Source organism: Glycine max, chromosome 18 (assembly GCF_000004515.6).
Source record: "Glycine max cultivar Williams 82 chromosome 18, Glycine_max_v4.0, whole genome shotgun sequence".
NCBI lineage: Eukaryota > Viridiplantae > Streptophyta > Magnoliopsida > Fabales > Fabaceae > Glycine > Glycine max.
In genome coordinates, this window is record NC_038254.2 from 10,764,613 (window position 1) to 10,785,970 (window position 21,358).

Below are 21,358 nucleotides of genomic sequence, written 5' to 3' on the forward strand. Positions count from 1 at the left end.
AATTTATACCAAGGCAGAGTGATATACTTATCACCAATTCCTTTGTCAAGCACAACTACATTCCACTGCAGTGGAGGTCCGAATCTTCTGAGAATTGTCATGTGATCACCACAGTGGATTAGGCATTGTGTGACAGAGGCTGGAAGTTGCTGTAGGGAAAAAAAAAGAGTTAGGCATTGAAATTAATATTTGTATAGAAGATATAAATGGATATGAATATTTTACCAGTGGATATGGTGCCCCTAGCATTGATTGGGTGATTTCATATGTCCAGATATGTTTTCTTGATGCGCGACGCCTTTTCCATGTCTGCTGGTGTAATGGTGGAGTGAAGTGGAGGTCAAATTTTGAGTGGTGGTCATAGGCTAGGAAATTTATGATCACTGATTCATAAATCTGCAATTTTGTCCTCAATCTTGTTAGGCCATCAACAAAGTAAAGTTTGCCCTTGTGTTGCCTAACTTGAATTTCGTAGGTTGCCCCATCATACTTAAATTCAACAATTTCTGGATAATTTGGTAGCCATTGGCGCTGATAGAACCCTGGTATTTCTATGGCGTCCTGCAAGGGGAAAAAAGTATTTAAAAAAGAAAAAACAATATCAAAAGCAGCAAAGGATAAAGTATGGAAAGGAAGCTTTTGATTTAACCTTGTCACAATGGAACGCAGCTTTAAATTGCAATATCAATGGCTGTCTGATGGTAGGCAATCTCAACTGCAGTGCAATGGAAAAAAAGTGGACTTAGCATTTAAAAAACATGTATATTGACCAATTTAATTGTCTACAGGTCTAAATTGGGGTGTTGTTGCAATGTAGTAGTAATTGGATTTAAGAGTTGTAAATTAGGATAATCAAAATAAGATAAGAGAAGATGCATATAATATAACACGTAAGCAATTAGATGCAAGACATGAAAATAAGCAATACAGAACATGTATAATTCATGCAGAGTAATGAAAGTCAAAGATCAAACCATGGCTGAAGAAAATAAAGCAGAGATAAGAAAATGCACCAAAAGCAAATACAGCAGCAACAAAAGTTCTTAATCAGAGATCATATGATCGAATAGATAAGAAAATGCATTTCATGATTCGAATTAAAGGCCAAAAGCAAGAAAGTTTGAAAGGGCAGAATCAGGATTATAAAAAGAATATAACAGATGATGTATATCAGAGATGATATGATCGAATAAATAAGAAAATACACTTCATAACCCCAATTAAGGACCAAAAGCAACAAAGTTTGAAAGGGCAGAGTCAGCATTATAAAAACAATGTAACAGATGATGTATATAACCGAACAACTCAGAATCTTAATACAATACTTGGAAATAATGGTAATAGAATGCTACAAAATTTAATAGGCACTTAAAAAGGTTTAACTTAATCTTCTTTCTGTTTTGTTTAGGCTGGGGCATAATCGAACAGGATACGGATAGGCTGTTTTTTCCTACATGCATGATTCAAATGTTATTCTAGATGACATGCTACCTAGGGTCCATTGACAGTGACAATATAGTAGCATCATTCAAAATTATTGGATAATTTTCACCATTCGTTAGCAATGAAGAAAACTAAATTAATATTTAAATTTCTTACTATCTATTTAACAATAGAATATCAGAACCACTGGAACATGTTTTTGAATTAGTATCAACAAAATGTCCAAATAGAGCATGCATTGCCATAAAAGCACAACATGAATGCAAAAAGTGTGAGGGGCAAAAATATGGATTTAAATGTTACTAATATCTAGAGAGTAAGGTAGATGATAACGTAGTATGCAAGAAACCTAAGACAATGGGTACAAATAAATGAAGTAGAAGCAGAGAAAATTGAATTAGGGCTTTGCCACACGAAAGAAAGTTGAGTGAGACAATGATGGATTCAAAGGTAGAATTGTTCAATATGTCTATCCTAAATTGCAATTGGAAAAGTCACAAATACAGATGTCAAGATGTTGAATTTTGGTTCGGGATATCGATGAAAAATCTAAGCAAAGGCAAGGAAAAAAAATCAGGAAATGAATGAACATGCAGTGAGGTATTGGGTTTAGTCTTACCTTGCTTGAGGCAGTCGATGAAGCGGAAGTCATGGTGCTAGTCGCTTTGAGAGAATGATTTGGTTAGAGTTGAAGTGAAGGTGGTAGAAAAACGAACCGTGGTTTGATGATGTAAAGTAGTGGGTGATGGAAGGTTCATTGCTTTTGGGGGGGTGTAACTGGCGGCAAGTTAAGTGGTTTGGGAACTGTGGAGCATTGAATGTTACGTTCAAAGGTTGGACGTGAATTGGCCGAATGATAAGTATGAAGGACTGTGGTGGTGGAGGTAGGTGAAGAGGTGTTTTTATTGCTGAATATAACAAAGAGCAAGTTAATTTTTTCGATTGTTATAAATACAATTTGCATCATCAGATGAATGACCTGTCTAATGCTGAAATCGGTAATGATTTGGCATAGATAATATTTTGCAAGGGCAATTGATTATCTAACAAAAGAGAAATGGTTCTACTAAAAGAATAATAATAAGTGTATTATCCTAGGAAAACAACCAGAATAACATATAGAATTCATTTGCTGAATGGTAGTATTTAAATTGAGATAAGCATTTTATTTTCTTTCGTGCAATTCATGAAAGAAATGGTTAATTTGGAATTCATGAAAAGGGATGAAAATTTAAAATGCAGCAAATAAGAAAATGCACTCCATAACGGAAGACTAGTTTTTTGAAATTAATGAATTATAGTTTGGCTTATTTGATGATGTTTTAACTGTGTATCAGAGATTATATGAGTAAGAAGCAAATACAGTTATGGTTAGAATTAAATTTGCAATCACAAATAAATTGGATTTACCTTTTAATATTTGTAAAAACCTCTTTGAAAACCACATTGGTGGTTGAAGTCATTTTTTTTTGTTCTGATCATGTATAAAATTTGAAGTCCTTTCTTTGACTTGACCCTTGATAATGCAACATATAATTGGCCATGTGAAAAAATTGGTTTTGGCAAGTAAAGTCCAATTGAAGATAGGGATTGTCCTTGGGATTTATTAATTGTCATTGCATAAGAAAACATTATCGGAAATTGTCTCCTCAATAGCTTAAAAGGCCATGGTGACTGTGAATGTGACATAGACATTTGTGGGATATAAACATGATCTCCGATATTTGTCCCAGAAATTATGTCAACTGCAATAACATGCTTTGCTAGTCTTGTGATAATTAACCTAGTACCATTAGACAACCCTTGAGTTTGGTCTAAGTTTCTTAATAGCATTATAGGTGTTCCAATCTTGAGTTTGAGACAGTGATTGGGTAAGCCAGATGTTGTCAATGAATTAAGAAATTTAGTTGTGAGTGAGCGGAAATGACAACTTTCAATGGTTTTGGATTTGTCAACTGAATTAGAGCTTAGATATTCCATTTGTTCACCTATCAATATTTTAGACATAAAAAAGAAAATTCATCAACCAAAAATGTAAAATCCAAGAAAGTTGACTAAAAGATGAAAAAAGAATAAGATAATTTAGTATATGATCACCTGGTATCATTGTAAGCATATAATCATTAACTTGTTGTACTGTTTCATTTGTAGAAGCTAATATTGCTCTAGTTTGGAAGTATTCACGATCATTGTGATGATGAGATAGATCTAGGAATGTAGAGCTAATTATACTATGAATAGGATCATTATATTCTGTGATTAATAGTTCCTGTGGAATTTCAATAGTAGCATAGCCATCATTTTCATCTCCAATAATACCATCACCAATATCTATAATCCATTGTGCAAAAGCCGCAGTTTCTTTTTGATCTGTTGTTTGCATGTTATTTTGTAAGTGCATGTTTTTTGTCAGTCTCAAGATCTGACAATGATCTCATAGATAAGAGGAATTAATTGTTGCGTTAACAATATCAGAGCGGCTGCCTCTTGGAATGACTGGCAGGATCTGCCGGAAATCTCCACCAAAGACCATGACTTTACCTCCAAAGATTTTATTGTCCTTTGAGTTGTGTTTGATGATATCTCTAAAACTGTGATCAAGTGCCTCAAAACAGAATTTGTGAGCCATGGGTGCTTCATCCCAAATGATCAGACTTGTCTGATTTAATAGTTCAGCTAATTGAGTTCCTTGATGGATATTGCAAGTTGAGTCTTCAAAAACTGGAACTGGAATTTCGAATTTTGAATGTGCAGTTCTACCTCCAGGCAATAACAGAGAAGCTATGCCGCTAAAGGCTACCATTATTACAATTTCATTGTCAGCTCTTAGTGAACTTGCAAGTGTTTTCCAAATGTATGTTTTTCCTGTACCTCCATATCCATAGAGAAAAAACATACCACCTTCATCTTTATTAACAACTTCAACAATCTGGTTGTAAATTGATGTTTGTTCATCTGGAATTATCGATATGTGGTGTTAGATTTAAACAAAAATGAATCAAGTTGAAATACTAATTTATAGATGAGAAAAGCTAAGAAGGAAATGGACATAATAATTTTCAAAGGGGTAAATTGCTCTGTAGTTAATGTACATGTCATGTGAGAAAATAAATGTTCAAACTCTTATCTAATTTCTTGATTGTTGTAATTCAGATCAGCTAATATAAGGCTATTGTCTAGATAGGTTGTACAATTCGCATCCTCTGAATATGGCATTGAAGGATAGTCTTTAAGCGATCTTTGATTTGCTTGCAGCAGTTCTTCCATTTCAAGCAAGACCAGATTTTGAAGAGTTCTATCATCAAACTGTAATGCTAATACACAAAAGAGAAAAAAAGTCAAATTATGTGTCATATCCATATTGATTTGTGTCATGGGAAATTAGCACTAACCTGGACTTGTTGATGATTTTTTATAATTATAGACAATGTCATCAGCCATCCAATGCCAAGTTTGGTCCCAAACTTGTTCAGGTTTTCTCATTGTTGCAGTTAAAAGTAACAACACAAATAGCTTTCTTATATAATGTGTTGAACCCCAATCTTTTGCTTCCTTGATTGCCTCAATGAATTCTTTATCATCTTGCAAAAATCCCATAGCAAAATATGCTTATTTATATGTAGGATACTGAACATTATCAACTGTTCTTAAATCCTCAAATGAGGTAGGTCCTTTACAAACAGTAAGCATCATTCTCAAATAAAATAATTCCCCTGTAATTGGTGGAACCCATAGTAATCTGCCAATGGTGTAGCCTTTCTTCCTAAGGTGCCAACATCTTTTCTTCTGATTGTATACAAACTTAGAAACAAATTCTGCATAAGTAAGATTTCTTCCTTCAACAGAATTTTGGTTGGTGTTCATCCATGAAATAAACTTTGAATCAGAGATACTTAGCTTAGACAATACATCATCAATATCACCATGGTCTTCGTAGAGAACACTATGTTGGCCTGGAAGATGGAAGTGTAATCTTTCAACAACATGTTTTCTGCCATGTATTGGAAACCCAAAGATTCTCCAAGTAGATTCACAGGGACATATGTATCTGTCAGGAAGATAGAAGTAGTTGTTATAACAATGATGATCAGATAAATTAGAGATCAAGTTTTAATAATACCTGCAATCTAGATATTCTTTGATCTCATCATTATGAGTGCCACCATTGTGAGTTTCATCATTATCTTCATGAATCAAAATAACAGTTACTCTATCATATCCCTTGTTGATGTACTTAAATAAATATTTGATAGAAGTGCTTTGGTTACACCATTCAATATTGATATGTGCTTGGTATTTTCTGAGCAATCTTGGATTGTAAGGTACAATATACCTGTTATCAATTATAACACCATTTTTCTCAATTGCATGACCATTGTTTCTTCTACGATAGACCGGAAAACCATCAGCATCTAAAATAGTATGTGGCTGGAACATTTTAGGATAGAAACGACTACACTTGCCTTCTTCCATGCATGGAGATCCAAGATTCAGAGTTCCACATGGGCCATGAACCATATGGTTTTTTACTAATGAATACAGTTCTGGATCATCTTGCTGTGAAGGTATCTCTACTGATATAATTTGATCAATTTCATCCGAGGATGGGTATTTGTTACCAGGATGTAAAAAAAGCAACAAATGGACATGAGGTAGCCCCCGTTTTTGAAATTCTATTGTATACATATCTGCAATTTATTAGTAAGTCTGTTAATAGACAACAATTAAAGTTATTAGATATGGTTGTGTGGTTAATATTGACAGTGTAAAATAACAATGTCACACATAATATAAATTCACCAAACTTAGAATCAAGTGACATGCAATAAATTTCCCTGGCATGTGATTCTTTGTCAGGTCCATAAGCATTTGTTCATACTTTAGTTTGTAGACTCTGGAGATTATGTCTGGTCTATCTGCTGCTTTTAGATTCAACGGATTCAGCAATCTATGGATTTCAGGCCAGTTTGAATTGCAGGTTAAAGTAAAAAAATAGATTTGGAAAGCCCACATGGCTACATATGGCCATACCATCAAAATAAAGTTGATCCATATAGCATGGACTACCAACAAAAGTTGAAGGCAAAATGACTCTTGTACCTTTATTTAGGCCTTTCATGCTTCCATCATCCAATGATTGTTGTAAGCTACAAAACTTGTCAACTCGAAGTTTTTTTTGGTTGTTTCTGATGTAAGAAAGCCTTTCTGATTCAACCATAGTATACCCCTCAACAACAAATTGTTGGAATAGTCTCCTAGAATTCAACAAATTTTTTGACTCATTTGATCTGCATTGTAGCCTATAAGAAAACCACTCCTTCATTGTAAGACGATTTCTTTTCCTTTTCTTACCATCTGATCGACTGCTATGTAGGATATTAGGTCTATATCCATCTTCCTCGTAAGGAAATAAGAGAGGGTATTGTAGAGCTAGATAGCTAGAATGTAATTCATGGATCCTTTGTAGTTGTCCATGCTGAGTTTCAATAATAATATCTCTTTTTGAATTTGCATCAAAATCGCCTACTATTAGTGCTGCAACTTTAGGAACAATAGGTACATTATATGTATGACCATCTTTTTCACGATTAGCAATCAATTTCAACTTGATATTATCCACTTGAGCATCTTGCAATCTATTTCTCGCCATCCTGAAAGTTTTTGCATGCACGTTGTATTCATCCAGCATCTCACTAAGTTTTGAAACAATGTGCTCTTGAATTTGATTATGTGGACTGCTGAGCAAAGCAAACAATTATATATATGATGATTGCAAGATTATCAATGCAGAATAAACAATTGAATTCTATTTAAATGTAACATTGTTGATCGATGTTGTGCATTTATAATAATAACAATGAAAGACTAACTACCTTATTGCATTAATCCTATTCTGCACTTCATTTTTTGTGTCAAAGATATACAATTGTGCAAATTTTGGTTCTTTCCTAGGCATTGGTAACATGCTACCTATTCTATGACATGGTTGACCTTGAATTCTTATTGTAGGATGTCCTCTTGAATGATTAATTGATTTGTCAAACTTAATACCAGCAGAAGTAAAAGCAAACATCATGTTATATGTCCTTATGTTCTGTTGGTAATTTTTACTATCAGATGTACCATGATCATACAAAAGTTGGCAGAGATATTTAGGTGGATTTTGTAACAATGGAAGTTCAACTTTGCAATTTCCACAACATAAACTGAATCTTGGATTTGTAGTTCTTTTATCTTTTGAGACTCTTTCATCATACCACATATTTGCATGAGTTGGTCACCAAGATCAGAATACCTTGAAATTGTTTGATGACATATGGCAAAATGAGGTTGGTTATTGAAAATGTTTTAGGAAAACATGTAAATTGGAACACGATAAACAAAAGCAGTTCTGTACAGTGCAAGGTATTCGACACTAAGCTAATAACATAGTGTTTATGAATATTAATTGTTACCTTCTCTATTAATTGCGGGCTCATTAGTTGAGGACATATAGTTTTGATTTTCAGGTGAAGAAACTGAAGCAGAGCCTATGAAAATTGCATTTAGATCAGATTATAGCATTATAATGTTGAAAATTAATTTGATAAAGTAGATTTTGATTGGTACTTTGTGTTGATTCAGAACTCTCATCCTCTGATGGATCACAAATATTAACAAAAAAAAGTGAATTAAATATAAGTTTAGTGGAATTTATTTAATGTGGAATGGATTCACATAATATTGAATGCACCTTACAGCTTGCTTGTCTTTGTGTGAAAAAAATGTGGATATTGTATTATTAAATCAACAAACTAATTACAATTATTAACTGTAATTTGGAAGATAATATTTTGAATTGCTTACAATCAATATTCTGAGTCTGATCATTAACTTTGTGCTGCCTGATACCTTTTTTCTTTATCCTGGCTTATGCTGTATCACTATGATTTGCATGCTCATGGTTATCCATGTTCTTGATGCTTGTTGTCAATCTTGACTGAGTTATTAAATTTTTAGTGATTTCTTGTTGGAATGTTACAATACATGGTAAATTAAAATTGCAAAAGTCCATGGACATGAAGAAAAGAAATGTTATTCCACTCGGACCAAGACATAACTTGACTTGTTGACTAAAATGATCAATATTGACAACTGGTTAAATGGATCATACTTTGATAAAAATGATTAGACATGCATGTATAGCCATGGTTTTGACGGCCACATTAAAACTTGAAAAGTAAGTAATAAACAATAAGCATAAGGAAAAATACTAAAATTATGAATGCTGACAGCTAATTAAATGCACTAAAATGATTAGACATGCATTTATAGCCATTGTTATACCTATGCTTTGGCGCCATCGATAAGAAATGTGATATGGAAAATGTTATGCATGGCAGAAGTAGGATATCAACCTAAAGAGAAATTGTTTTTTTACTTGTCTTACTAATTGTACATCATATTGAGAGATATGATGAAAGATGGAGTAAATTTATAAAATATCTGATTCTGCATTTGTCAAAGTAAAATCAAGCCAAAAATGCCATATAAAATAACAAATCATGCTAAACGATGATTGATAATAAAGAAACAATTAATTACATATCATTGATGATCCAAGATCATGTTTCTCAAGACTCGAAAGCTGATACTTTTGTCTTGGTGTGTATATTCTGCTGTTAGTAAATTAATCAGATATGAATGTTGGTTTAGTTGTCCTAGTAATCAATATTTCGTGGTAATTATTTCTAATATTCTAATTTGTTTCCTGTGAATACTTTGTGTTGAGACAATTAAGGATGTACACCTTAAAATCAGATGCTTTAATGGCCCTCTAAAACTTTGATTGAATTATAAGTTATCATGATTGTGAAGAACATGTTTTCTGAACTTTCTGTCTAGCAATCTGTGATTTGTATTTTCAAATATTACTTGTTCTATCTCTCACGATATATTTGAATTCATAACATTTGCATAGGTCGAGTTTCTTGAAACATGCCTTTATAACCATTAATATAACCATGCTTTGTCGATATTTATTTTAACAATTGAACAAATAAGGATTTTGAAATATAGTGCAATAGTTAAGGTGACATCGGATAAACCACAGAACTAAAATCCCAGAATACTTGGATACAAAATAAGATTCAAATTTAAACAAAAGTTGTGATCAAAGTTATAAAGGAACACCACCACAATAGAATTAAAGGTAGGAGCCAATTTACAATATACAAATAGCAGGGCAAAAAAAATTGTTCAGCACAACTTGCAAGCAACCAAATGCACTAAATTGCGCCATGTTTCTTTAATTTGTTGGATGAAAGATGTGCAAGTGAAATTTGAGAGGTCCCTGCTTCATCATCACAATCTTGAAATGACTGTCGCTTTGTAGGCGTCAAGGGAAGTCCAAGCAGTGGATCATGGTTTGCTATCACAGACAGGGATTGCTGGATAAAACAAATAGCAATGAATAAGTTGAATGCTAAGTTGAAAGCCATGAAGTGTCAAAATGCAAGAGTTGCAAGAAAGATCATATTAAAAAATGAGAGCAATGATCAAAACTCACAGATTCATGTTGGGCATAATGATTGGAATCAGAAACTGGGATATTCATTTTTGAAGATGTTTGAATAAGATATACATTGAAGATAACACAACCTATGCAAAACAAATAAGTATGAATAGAATACATAGTTTTCACAATAGTTAATGTCAAATAACTTGCATTGAACAGTACCTCAACATCAGCTAGCATATCCATCACAACATTTATTAAGCTTGAGTCAGCTGAACACTTCAAAACAGCAGAATTCTTGAACTTGGGTTGCACCTTTATCTTGAAAGCAAGTTCATAACCCAGCAGCTTATCAAGTGTTTGGGGTGAAACATTCAAATCAACATCACCATCCTTGTGCAAAGAGAATAATTGTATCACGCAAACAAAAAATAACATATCAAACATAAAGAGTTACTCTTGAATCCAAAAACACACTTCAATTTTAAGCTTATTAACTGCATCAGCTGATTGACCAATTAATTCATTGCATTCACGGTCCCAAAGTAGGAATTTTGTGCTTTCATTTCTCTGGTTGATCATCACCTCAAGCCTATACCTGCTACCATATGCACCAATAGTGAAAAAATGATGAAGGTATGAAGAATACACAACATCTTAAAAGATCACAATGACCTAAGCACAACTTCCTTATTGTATTTGCCGCATGCACATGTGAAGGGAGCCATCTCTGCATCACTTTTTTTGTGGCACCGAATGCAAGCTGTATAACACCATGAATGATTGTCCAGAACAATCCTAGTAATTGTGCCAACAATTACACAAACAATTTCCTATGTGAAACAACATACACATCAAATGAAAAAACTTCAGATAGTGCGGGGTAAAGAATTAAAATCTATATAAGATGATTACTTCAGAGATGGTATTAATGTCAGCAATAGTCTTTGCCTCAGCCTTCCCAAAGAATGATTCCTTTGATGATAATTGGATAGAACCTGAAAGTTGTGTACTCCCTTCACCATGGGATTTAAAACCTGATCGGGCCTCAATGCCCAACTCTGCAAGCCTACAAATATAGAATCAACAACAAAAATAAGACAAAAAATGATCAACATATATTACATAACACATACAAAAAATACCGTTCATTGAATTCTTGAATCTCCATCACGGGTTGGTTAATAATTAACTTTGAAGCCTTGAAAGAATTGCTGACCGATGGGGGATAAGATCCTAAATCATTTAAAAAACAGAACCATAACATGCAATAGCATAAACAGAGGAATCAATAAATTCAAGATAAGGATATACCCTGAGCTTCCTTTATTCTACCATGGGTCAATAGAACTCTAATTGGGCCATCACCTTCATAATCATCTAAGAACTTTAAAAACTGCAAGCAATAATCATCCCACAAAGTGCAAGATAGCAATTGCTGGCTATCAGAAACAAATAGTTATGAGACAATCAGTTAATAATAATGTAATCATAGCCACAACTTGACAAAGCATATGACACAAATTGTTACCAAAAATCAAACTTTACCTCAAGTCCTTTAGTTTAAAGACTACCCTTCTACCTTTTCCTGAAACTTGGCGAAAGACAACCTCCTCCACAACACCAATAACATCTAAAGCAAGTAGGAAAATCAAGGAATGTTATTTTATTCCAAAAAAGAGTAGAACTTTCAAAATAAACTCAATTGCAAAAATGTAAGTTAAAATACCAACCAATAGCCTAGGTTCAAACTGGCCAGCCACAACATCCGCAAATCCAGCAAACCTGTATTTTCTAAAAGGGATGTCCTCTAGAACACACTCCCTCACAACAGTAACCCCAATAAACACCAATTTAAATTGGTGATCACACACTCTGTACTGACCATTGTTTTTTAGCACTTTAAAATTGTGCATGACATAAGTACAATTTTCTTTCAAGTCCATCTTTTTTTACTTCAATTGGTCTTGTTTACAAACAGCGTGGATCTCATCACCCTGGATTGCATTAAAGTTACAACACAATGAACTGAACAATAAGTAATAAATCTACAAAAAAAAAAATCACAAAATTGAAGCATACGTCGGAGTCCACAAACACCATCTCAGCTTGCTCAGATTTGTTAGGCGTGCCAATAAACCATAGATCACTGATCCTCACACTAAGTTTAAGAGTTTCTTTTGAGCCATCGATACTTTTTATCTTGTCTGGAGAACGTGCCATAATATTGCGAAAAAAAAAACAACAAAACCACCATGAAAAGATAAACATGATAAGCTAAGAAAAAATCCAAAACCTCGTTCGACACAGAAAAATGAGAAGCTAACATTCATGTAAGAAAACACACATGAAAACAGCACCAGAACAGAACAACAGAAGTACCACGAACAGACAAACACGATAAGCAAACATGCAAACCAAACATCGTCCAACAGAGCAAAATGAAAAATAACATGCATGTAACAAAACAAACATGAAAACAACACTGAAACAAAAGCCAAAAACTGAAAAGATAATATGCATGTAAGAAAAGAAAAGCCAAAAAACCATAAGCTAACATCCAATGTAAGAAAACATACATCAAAACAGCACCAAAGAGAACCCAAAGCTGGTCTGTATCAGGAAAAATGAAAAGCAAAAAACACAAACTGAAAAATGAAATGCAAGAAACCACGTAAAGAAGCAAAGGTCAGCACATGCACAATCTTAAAAATCAAACACGTGTAAAAGCCACAATTTGCAAAATCAGACACCTGTAAGAAGCAGAAGAGTGGAAAATGAAAGGATTAAAAGACCAAAAAACCAAGGAAATGGACAACTGTCACAATCTTAGACAAGAGTATTTTAGGAATTTCCAGAGGATTCTCTTTTATAGATAGTATATAGATAATTACTTCTTAATTCTTATAATTACAATTTTTAAAATATTTATATTTTAATCTTGTACTTATAATTTTTAATCGTTTTTAATATTTACACTTATCATTTTAATCTCTTGTCCCAACGGTGAAGACTAGAAGGGATGAAAATTGCATGTATATGGACTAAAGAGATATATTTTTATGTATATAGAAATTAAAAGAGAAAATTTTATTCTTATAAAAATCAAATAAGTAATTAAACCTATAAAAAAATATAAAATAAAATAGACAAGTATTATCTAGTATACAAACAAATAAATGTTTAAATATATTTTACATTTGTTTTAGTTTGAATTATGTGTAAGTTTGACCATTAAGTTCTATTTTTAAAATAAGGTAAATTTTGTTTTACTATTTATATTCTTCTATTTAAATCCCTCAAATCCAAATATTTGCAGTTTATATTGAATTTAGAAAATGAAATAATTTAAAAACTTAGAAGTTAGAAATTTATAATGAAATGGATAAAATTTGAAGTATTTTATTGGAACTGAGACTAGGGTTTGAAGAGAGAAAATTTTTGAATATTTCTTATTTCGAATAAAATTTGATGTTTTGATTAATAATTAAGTTGTGAGTAAAAAATTTTAAGCAACTCAATTGATTCAGTTTATTAAAATTTTGAGAAAAAAAATAAAATTTTAAATATTTCAAATAAAAACCGTTAACAAAAAGATTAAATTTGTTGAATTTCAAAAATAAAAAAATATTCATTAGCTTGAATTTTTTTTGAAAAAGCAAAGTCACACTTACTAATTAAAATTAATTCAACTGAAAATTATTATTATATATATACATATATTGTTAGTATAAAAAGTCTTACCTTGTTAATCAGTAGAAAATTATGATATAACTTTCAAATTAATTATGGTAAAATTTAATAAATTTATCAATACATATTAATTTGTAATTATCATTAATTTATAATTAAATGATAGTATAATTTATTTATTCTTTCAATACGTAAAGTATTTATCCTCTCTCACATATATAACAAATAAAATTTTATAAAATAATATTGTAACTTCCTTCCATTGAATGGCATGCTAGTAAACAATGTATTTCACGTAAAAAAGTTAAGGGATGATTCAGAGCAAGCCTATCAAATTTGGACATGCATGCATGTTCTGTACATTTTAAGTGCTTAATTAACATGACCAGAGGAAATGAGAGAAGTGGTGCAGGGTGCAGCAGCCTTTTACTTTTATCTAAAATATACTTTATTAATTCAAAAACTGTCAGATCTATCCATGAGACTAAAGTATTTTTCTGACAAATTTATAATAAAAAAGTAATTAGCCTACTGGATGCCTAATGGTAATTAACCAAATACTAGAATCCTAATGCTTGTTTGGTTTGCTATTTACAAGGCTTTAAATAATTGTTCACACATTTTAAAGCGGCAAATAAAAAAATAACTATTATTAAATTGAAAAAAAATGTAAACTAGGTTGAACCAAATATTTTCTAAATACACCATAAAATATAGAAAACTTTGACACTATCAGAATTTTTAAATTAGATTCATTTCTTTTATTCTCAATTGATAAACATTATTAATCATAATTAATAAACATTTATATGATTTCATGTGGATTTAAAAGATGAGAACAAAAGTGAAAAAACGTGAATTTCACATTATTTTATAGTTTAAAAAAGTTGAAAGAAATAAAAAAAATTAAGATAAAAATTTTAAATTAAAATAAAATATAAATTTTACATTATTTAATTATCTATTTCTGTTGTTTTTTATTCTCTTTCTCTGTACAAACCAACCCACTCAAAAGATGAAGAAGCAGACTTTCTATTTTTTTTAAAAGTGAAGAAGCACACTTTCTAGTTTCTAGATCCACCGGTAAATTCCTTGTTATCATAAACACCTTTTTCTTTTTATTATTTTTTACAATCTTTTTGTTATCTCAAAAGCAGGTCACAGACAAGATGCTTAGTGAATGTAGACAAATATATGGCTTGTTACCTGTTTTTACGAAACTGACCCTGTGAGTAATTTACTAGAATACTCCTACAATCACAACTTCCATTTTAGCCGGCAACTTGGACCCCTTAGAAATCGCAGAAGAAATACTAGTCAACTGCTCTTATGAGAGTGACGTTTTCGTCTCTCTGTGGTCCTGCAATACTAAAATGTATATACTGTTTTTGAAAATTGTTATTCACTTTTATAATAATAAAGATTATGAATTAAATTCTATAAATTAAAAATTGGTTTGAAGTACAAAACATTGTTTGGTTTTAAGAATGAAAAAAAAAATCAGACTCACTCGACCACTCAATAAGGAGGGGTCATAGATCCAATTTATAATTCAACTCCATTAAAATTAATTAGATTGAATTATTTTTTAGATACTTATACTTCTTAAACTCGATGTACTTAATTCGACTTAACTTCTATAACTTTTCATTGTATTTAATTTTTATTAATGTTTTTAATTTAAAAATATATATGTACAATCAATTTTTTTTAAATGTAATTTTGAAATTATAAATGTTTCTTTTAAAATTATTCATCTACATCAACCTAATGACTGAATCTAATCTTTACCTTATCTAATTAGGTTAGATTAATTTGTATTCTCTCATACTGAATGTTTCCGGTAAATGGAGAGGATCTAGTGTTAATAAAAGATTTTAAATTTAATTTCTGTTCATTCTCTTTTGTTAAAACTGATATCAAATTCTCACATGTGTACATGTAGTCTAATGTAATAATAATTGGTTGCCTCTAATCCTTTGCTTTTGTTTTTTTTTTTTCCTTTTCTTTTCTAAGAGTTATTACAGTGATTCATATTAAAATGGGATGTATTAAGGTAGAAATAAGAGAGAGAAATAGAAGAAAAAAATGAGAAAAGTGAAAAATAAGATAAATAATGCAATTAAAAATATAAATAAAGATAAGAAGAAATTATTTTTTAAAATGTTTGTCATGTTATGTCTTGATTCTTATATACACTAGTGAGAATAGACCAAATAACGCATAGGTAATTTTTTATTTATTGTAAAGCATTATAAAAAAATATTTCGGATTATATAAGGCGGCAAAAAGTTTGATATATATCTTGTTTAAGCCTTCGAATGTTAAAAAACAAAAGCATTTAGAAAGGCTTTAATCCCTTCAAGAGGGTGTCATCACTGTCAAACACAAGAAAAGAGAATTTCAATTTTCGACATACCTATTCTATTATATAGAAATAGACATATATGAAGAAATTAATAATTTAAACATGCACAAGAATTGATGCTTGCTTGATGGGACCAAACTAAGTAAAGGCACGCGCAGCACAACTCAAAGCAATGGAGTGAGTTGCTTATGAGCATATTGAGAAAAAAAGGCAGAGGCAGAAGCAGAAGCAAAACCCCACTTTTTCATGGCCAAAATCATTGGCAAGAGCAGAAGAAGAAGAACAACGACGACTCAACAACTATGCCACAGAATGGTTCACCATGTCAACGTCCACTGCAACCTGTTCCATAGGGTGTCCTTTCTTGGCCGGTTCATTTGGGACAGGATGCTTCTCTGCTCTCTTGGAAGGCCTTCTTACCTCAGGCTGCCCCTCCGTGACCCGCCACCGCAGGCCACCGTCCACGGTGGCGCCTCCATGCATGGATACCCCTTCACCACCACCACCCCCTCCCCCTGTGACTCTGACTCTGATTTGGTCAACCTCAAGATCAGCTTGCTTGGTGATTGCCATATTGGAAAAACTAGTTTTGTGGTACTAGTTTTATGTTTTCATCTGATTTCTTCTTAGCTTTTGTTTCATTTTTTATTCATCTAAGATGTGTATCAGTTGTTTTTGCTTGTGATTGACATGTTGGAAAAACTAGTTTTAAGTTTTAATTTAATTTCTTATTAGCTTTTGCGTTAACTAAGTTTTAGTTCCTAACCTTTTTCTAGATTTGATGTTTAGTTTTAAACAAAAGTTTGATTGGTTGATGTTTTTCAACTTTTTTGTTGCTAAACTTTTATTTGACCAATTAAGATTCTTAAATTTTTTAAAATTTTAGTTTTTAATCTCTAAACAAAAATTTAAACTTATTATTTTTATTTAGGGATCATAAACCGAATTTTTATTTTTTAAAAGTTTAGGACTAAAAATCTTCATAAAAAATAAATAAAAATCTTGATCAGTTCAACTTTTGTTTAGGAACTAAAAAGTAAATTTTAAAAAATTTGAGTGACCTTAACAAGTTAAATTTTTGTTTAAGGACTAAAATCCAAATTTTTAAAAAGTTTAGGATTAAAAATTTAATTAACCCTTACCTTTTGATTCATTTTTCATTCATCTAAAATGGGTGTTGGTTGTTTTTGCTTTGTCATTGCCTTATTGAAAACACTAGTTTTGTGGTACTAGTTTTAAGTTTTAACTTAATTTCTTCCTAGCTTTTGTTTCATTTTTCATTCGTCTAAAATGGGTATTGGTTGATTTTACCTGGTGGTTGCCATATTGGAATAACTCGTTTTGTAGTACTAGGTTTAAGCTTTAATTAAATTTCTTCCTAGCTTTTGATTCATTTTTCATTCATCTAAGATGGGTATTGGTTGTTTTTCTATTTTTCATTAGGAGTGAATTTTGGTATTTGGTCATGTATAGTACTAGTTTCAAGTTTCAACCACAAGAAAAGGATGACCTTTTAAAAAACTATGACCCCTGAATTAGTGATGAAAAAGTAATTTTTGTTGCCAAAATTTGGTAACTAATTCATTAATTTTTTGTAGTTGTTATTCTTTTAATGTGTGTGTGGCTACTTTTTTTTTTTTTTTTTTCCAGATCAAGTATGTAGGGGATGAGCAAGAAAAAAGGAGCTTGCAGATGAAGGGACTTAATTTGATGGACAAAACTTTATTTGTTCAAGGAGCTAGGATTTCGTTTAGTATATGGGATGTTGCAGGTGATTTAACTTTCCCTTTTTCTGTATGTGTCTACCTTTTTTTTAAAATTTTTAATTTTAAAATTTTCTTTTATAGCTTTTCTTGGTTTTGTAGCTTTGAGTTTTGATGGTGAATTATTCTGTGTTTTGATGTATGTAGGTGACACAGGGTCCCTTTATCAAATTCCAATGGCTTGTAAAGATTCAGTTGCAATTTTGATTATGTTTGATCTCACCAGTCGGTGTACACTGAATAGGTAGCTGTTAGCTTCATTATCTGTGTTCAATTTCTGTGGAAACTTTTTGGCAGCAAATGCAAAGATATTTACTTCTTTGTTTTTTACTTTGGGGTGTGTTTGCAGTGTTGTTGGATGGTACAGTAAAGCAAGAAAGTGGAATCAGGTACCAATATTCAAATTCACATGGTGAATGGTTTTCAAATCACAAGAATTCTTTGTGTGGTACTGATAATTAATACCTTCACTTATTAGAGTTAGTTACAAATTCTTTTCACATGGAAAAGCTCTGAAATAGTACAAAAGGACAGGGCACATGCATTATTTTTCATAAAGCATTACTGACTATTATGATTTAGGACAAATACATGGTGTCAATTTCTCATTAACTCCCAATAAAAAATGGTATTGATTTATTGATAAAGGTTAAGTGTAGTAATTGTTTTATATGCCAAACTGGCAATTTAATCAATGTCATTAATTTAATGCACTTAAATAACCTTAATTTGGCTGTTTAATTTGTATTTTTGTAGTTTCTGATGTCCATATTATTCACTTGCAGATTGCAATTCCCATTCTAATAGGAACCAAATTTGATGATTTTGTTAAACTCCCCCCAGATGTGCAATGGACAATTGTAACACAGGTCAATAAGTATTGCTAAGTAGAAGATTTAGTAGCTCCTTTCTCTTAATCATTCATGCCAGTGACTGATTTGTTTGTTCTGAACATTTTCTCCCATAAATGCATTAATAATCCATTAACCCTTGATTGACGCGTGAAATTGAAGAATGTCTTCATTGACTTGGAGTCTTCTTTGGAATCTTGGCACTTGACATTTACCAAATTATCTATTTCCGCGTTATGGCCTATTTTATTGATTAAAGCTAGATTAGTAATTAATCTTAAAACTTCGTTACTTTAAATAAAGTGTTGCTTTCTATCTTAAGCTTTGTTCCAAAATTTAACTTGGTGATTACTAATGTTCAAACTTCATTACTTTAAATAATGTGTTGCTTTCTATCTTAATTAAGCTTTGTTCCAAAATTTAACTTGGTGATAGTGCATACAGGCAAGGGCATATGCAAGGGCAATGAATGCTACTCTTTTCTTCTCAAGTGCAACCCACAATATAAATGTCAACAAAATCTTCAAGTTTATCATGGCCAAGCTCTTCAACTTGCCATGGAAAGTGGAACGAAATCTGACACTAGGAGAACCCACAATTGACTTCTGAAATGTACTTTACATTATTGATTTATATGTAAATAGCAGGACAAAGAAAAGAAAAAGGAAAAAAGAAAAAAGAAGAGGTCCACTCATATTAACTACTCTTGCTTTGTAGAGTTCATCGCCTAAGAACCTAATTCATTTATCTTCATTGGGCCATTTTAACTACAACTTGTAAGTGTGAGAAGGGAGGGACCGAGTTTTTCAGACACTACATATAACACGGTCTTTTTGACACACTTTTAATTATATATATCGAGTGAAACACAAGTGGATCCTACTAAATGAAGTAGGTCTAACTTCTTATTTAGGAATCATATTTCCTATTTAGCTAGACCTGCATATATTATACTCAATATTAAAGAATGTGTTACAAAAATTTCTAATGTATGATGTTATATTGGCTCAAAGGTCTTATCCTTTAATGTAAGGAATAAAAGATGTGAAACACAAAGATCAGATTATGATCTTTTCTATTTTTGATGTTTCATGACTCTAAACTAATTTGTTTAACATTTTAATGATTCTACATGGTTTCATACTTTCATTAAATTTTGATGTGCAATTAGGTGAATCGTGAATTGTGATGTTACAGTTGAACATGGGCTGCTTATTTGTTGGTTAGCTGAATATACCAGGAGTATGAGAGTACGTTACAGACCAAAGATACATCATATTAATTCTATTCACTAATTAATGTGACTTTTATAGTCTCCCGCAATATTGATCAACAATTTGTGTGCATTAACTGAAACTTGCCATCAGAAAAGAACAGATAAAAATGGAACATATTTGAAAAGATGAAATAGAAATTTTTATTAGATAATTTGAGATATTTTATTATACAGATTTTTGAGAGCCTGTCTCTCCACAATTCAGATTCTTCTTAATTTCAGAGTGATTTTTCCATTCTGGATTACTTCTATTTATACTACATCTAATGGACACAATTATTCTGAATAGGGTCATGACCCCTTGATTCACATCTCCTGACCTTGCATCCCTTGGGCGGATCATAATGGTTGGTTGTGACTGTTCCCAAAGGTCATGTCCCCTTGATTTACATCTTTTGATCTTTCACTCTTTGGGTGAATCGTAATTGTTGGGTGGTTTACATCCTTTGGGTGGGTTGTAACTATCGGGTGGTTTGCACCCCTTGGGTGTTGTGCACCCTACTGCTAGTGGTCTATGGTTATTGCTTCTCTTGCTCGCTGTTTGCGGGTGTACACCTTGGTGTTGTGTGACTTATGCTTATGCTTATCAATACCCCTGCCTAAAAGACTCACCTTGTCCTCAAGGTGATAAGTCGGAAAAACCTCTTGTAATTTAGCCACAGATTCCCAACTATTTTCATTGGGAGGGGGATTTTGCCACTGAATTAAAACTTCCACGTTGCCAGGTTGTAATTCACGAATATCTAAAATAGAATCTGGATAAGCTTGTAATTTCTGATCCTCAGATAACATAGGTGGTAAAGGTTGGGACTGGAACGAGTCACCAATGGCTTTCTTGAGGAAAGAGACATGAAAGACCGGATGAGTTTTACTGTGAGATGGAAGATCTAACTTATAAGCAACAACACCCACCTTATTTAACACCTGGAAAGGACCATAAAATCGAGGGGAGAGTTTTTCATTAATCCTTTTAGCCAAGGATCTTCTCTTGTAAGGTTGCATCTTCAAGAACACCCAATCACCGACTGTGTATTCTATGTCCTGACGACGTTTGTTGGCATTTGCTCGCATGATATCTTGAGACTTCAACAAATTTTCTCTTAGAGTAGCCAATAATTTATCCTAAGCAATTGTTAGTTTATTGACTTTTTCAAGGCGGGAAGGAATGGTGGATCCCTTGAGAGTGTGAGGGGGATCATGTCCATACAAAGCTTTGAAAGGAGACATCTTGCTTGAAGCGTTATAATTAGTGTTAAACCAGAATTCTGCCCATGGAAGACAAAAGACCCATTTCTTAGACTTTGTTCCAGTTAAGCACCGTAAATAAACTTCCAAGCATCGGTTAACAACTTCTGTCTGTCCGTCAGTTTGGGGATGATATGTTGAACTGAACTTAAGCTGTGTACCTGTTGCTTTAAAAAGGACTTTCCAGAAGTTGCTTAAAAACAAAGGGTCACGATTGAAACA

General features: G+C 32.1%; 3 protein-coding genes and 1 pseudogene across 4 annotated transcripts; 1 reads left to right on the top strand and 3 right to left on the bottom strand.

The window, feature by feature from the left end:
* LOC100778282 (ATP-dependent DNA helicase pif1) lies at nt 2,850–4,926 on the bottom strand (annotated as a pseudogene).
* LOC102668919 (replication protein A 70 kDa DNA-binding subunit E-like) lies at nt 9,711–12,163 on the bottom strand. The gene is made up of 11 exons (XM_014770508.2): nt 12,023–12,163; nt 11,920–11,937; nt 11,670–11,820; nt 11,489–11,573; nt 11,255–11,382; nt 11,086–11,176; nt 10,856–11,009; nt 10,616–10,773; nt 10,418–10,538; nt 10,163–10,333; nt 9,711–9,872 (listed from the first exon to the last, which is right to left on the bottom strand). The coding sequence occupies exons 1-11, from the start codon at nt 12,161–12,163 to the stop codon at nt 9,711–9,713; spliced, it is 1,380 nt and encodes a 459-aa protein (XP_014625994.2).
* Nucleotides 12,164–15,972: 3,809 nt separating this feature from the next.
* On the top strand, nt 15,973–19,309 carry LOC100800216 (septum-promoting GTP-binding protein 1). Of its 2 annotated transcripts, XM_003551849.5 has the most exons (6): nt 15,978–16,595; nt 17,652–17,772; nt 17,912–18,008; nt 18,114–18,153; nt 18,550–18,633; nt 19,060–19,309. In XM_003551849.5, exons 1-6 carry the CDS (start codon nt 16,248–16,250, stop codon nt 19,222–19,224), a joined length of 855 nt encoding a protein of 284 aa, XP_003551897.1. In that variant the 5' UTR covers nt 15,978–16,247; the 3' UTR covers nt 19,225–19,309. The 2 variants fall into 2 exon arrangements, with proteins under 2 accessions (XP_014626751.1, XP_003551897.1); XM_014771265.3 differs by lacking the exon at nt 18,550–18,633 and having other exon boundaries at nt 15,973–16,595.
* A 1,086-nt stretch (nt 19,310–20,395) lies between these two features.
* On the bottom strand, nt 20,396–20,962 carry LOC113000167 (uncharacterized). Its single transcript, XM_026126838.1, has one exon. It carries the CDS (start codon nt 20,960–20,962, stop codon nt 20,396–20,398), a length of 567 nt encoding a protein of 188 aa, XP_025982623.1.
* Nucleotides 20,963–21,358: the final 396 nt, after the last annotated feature.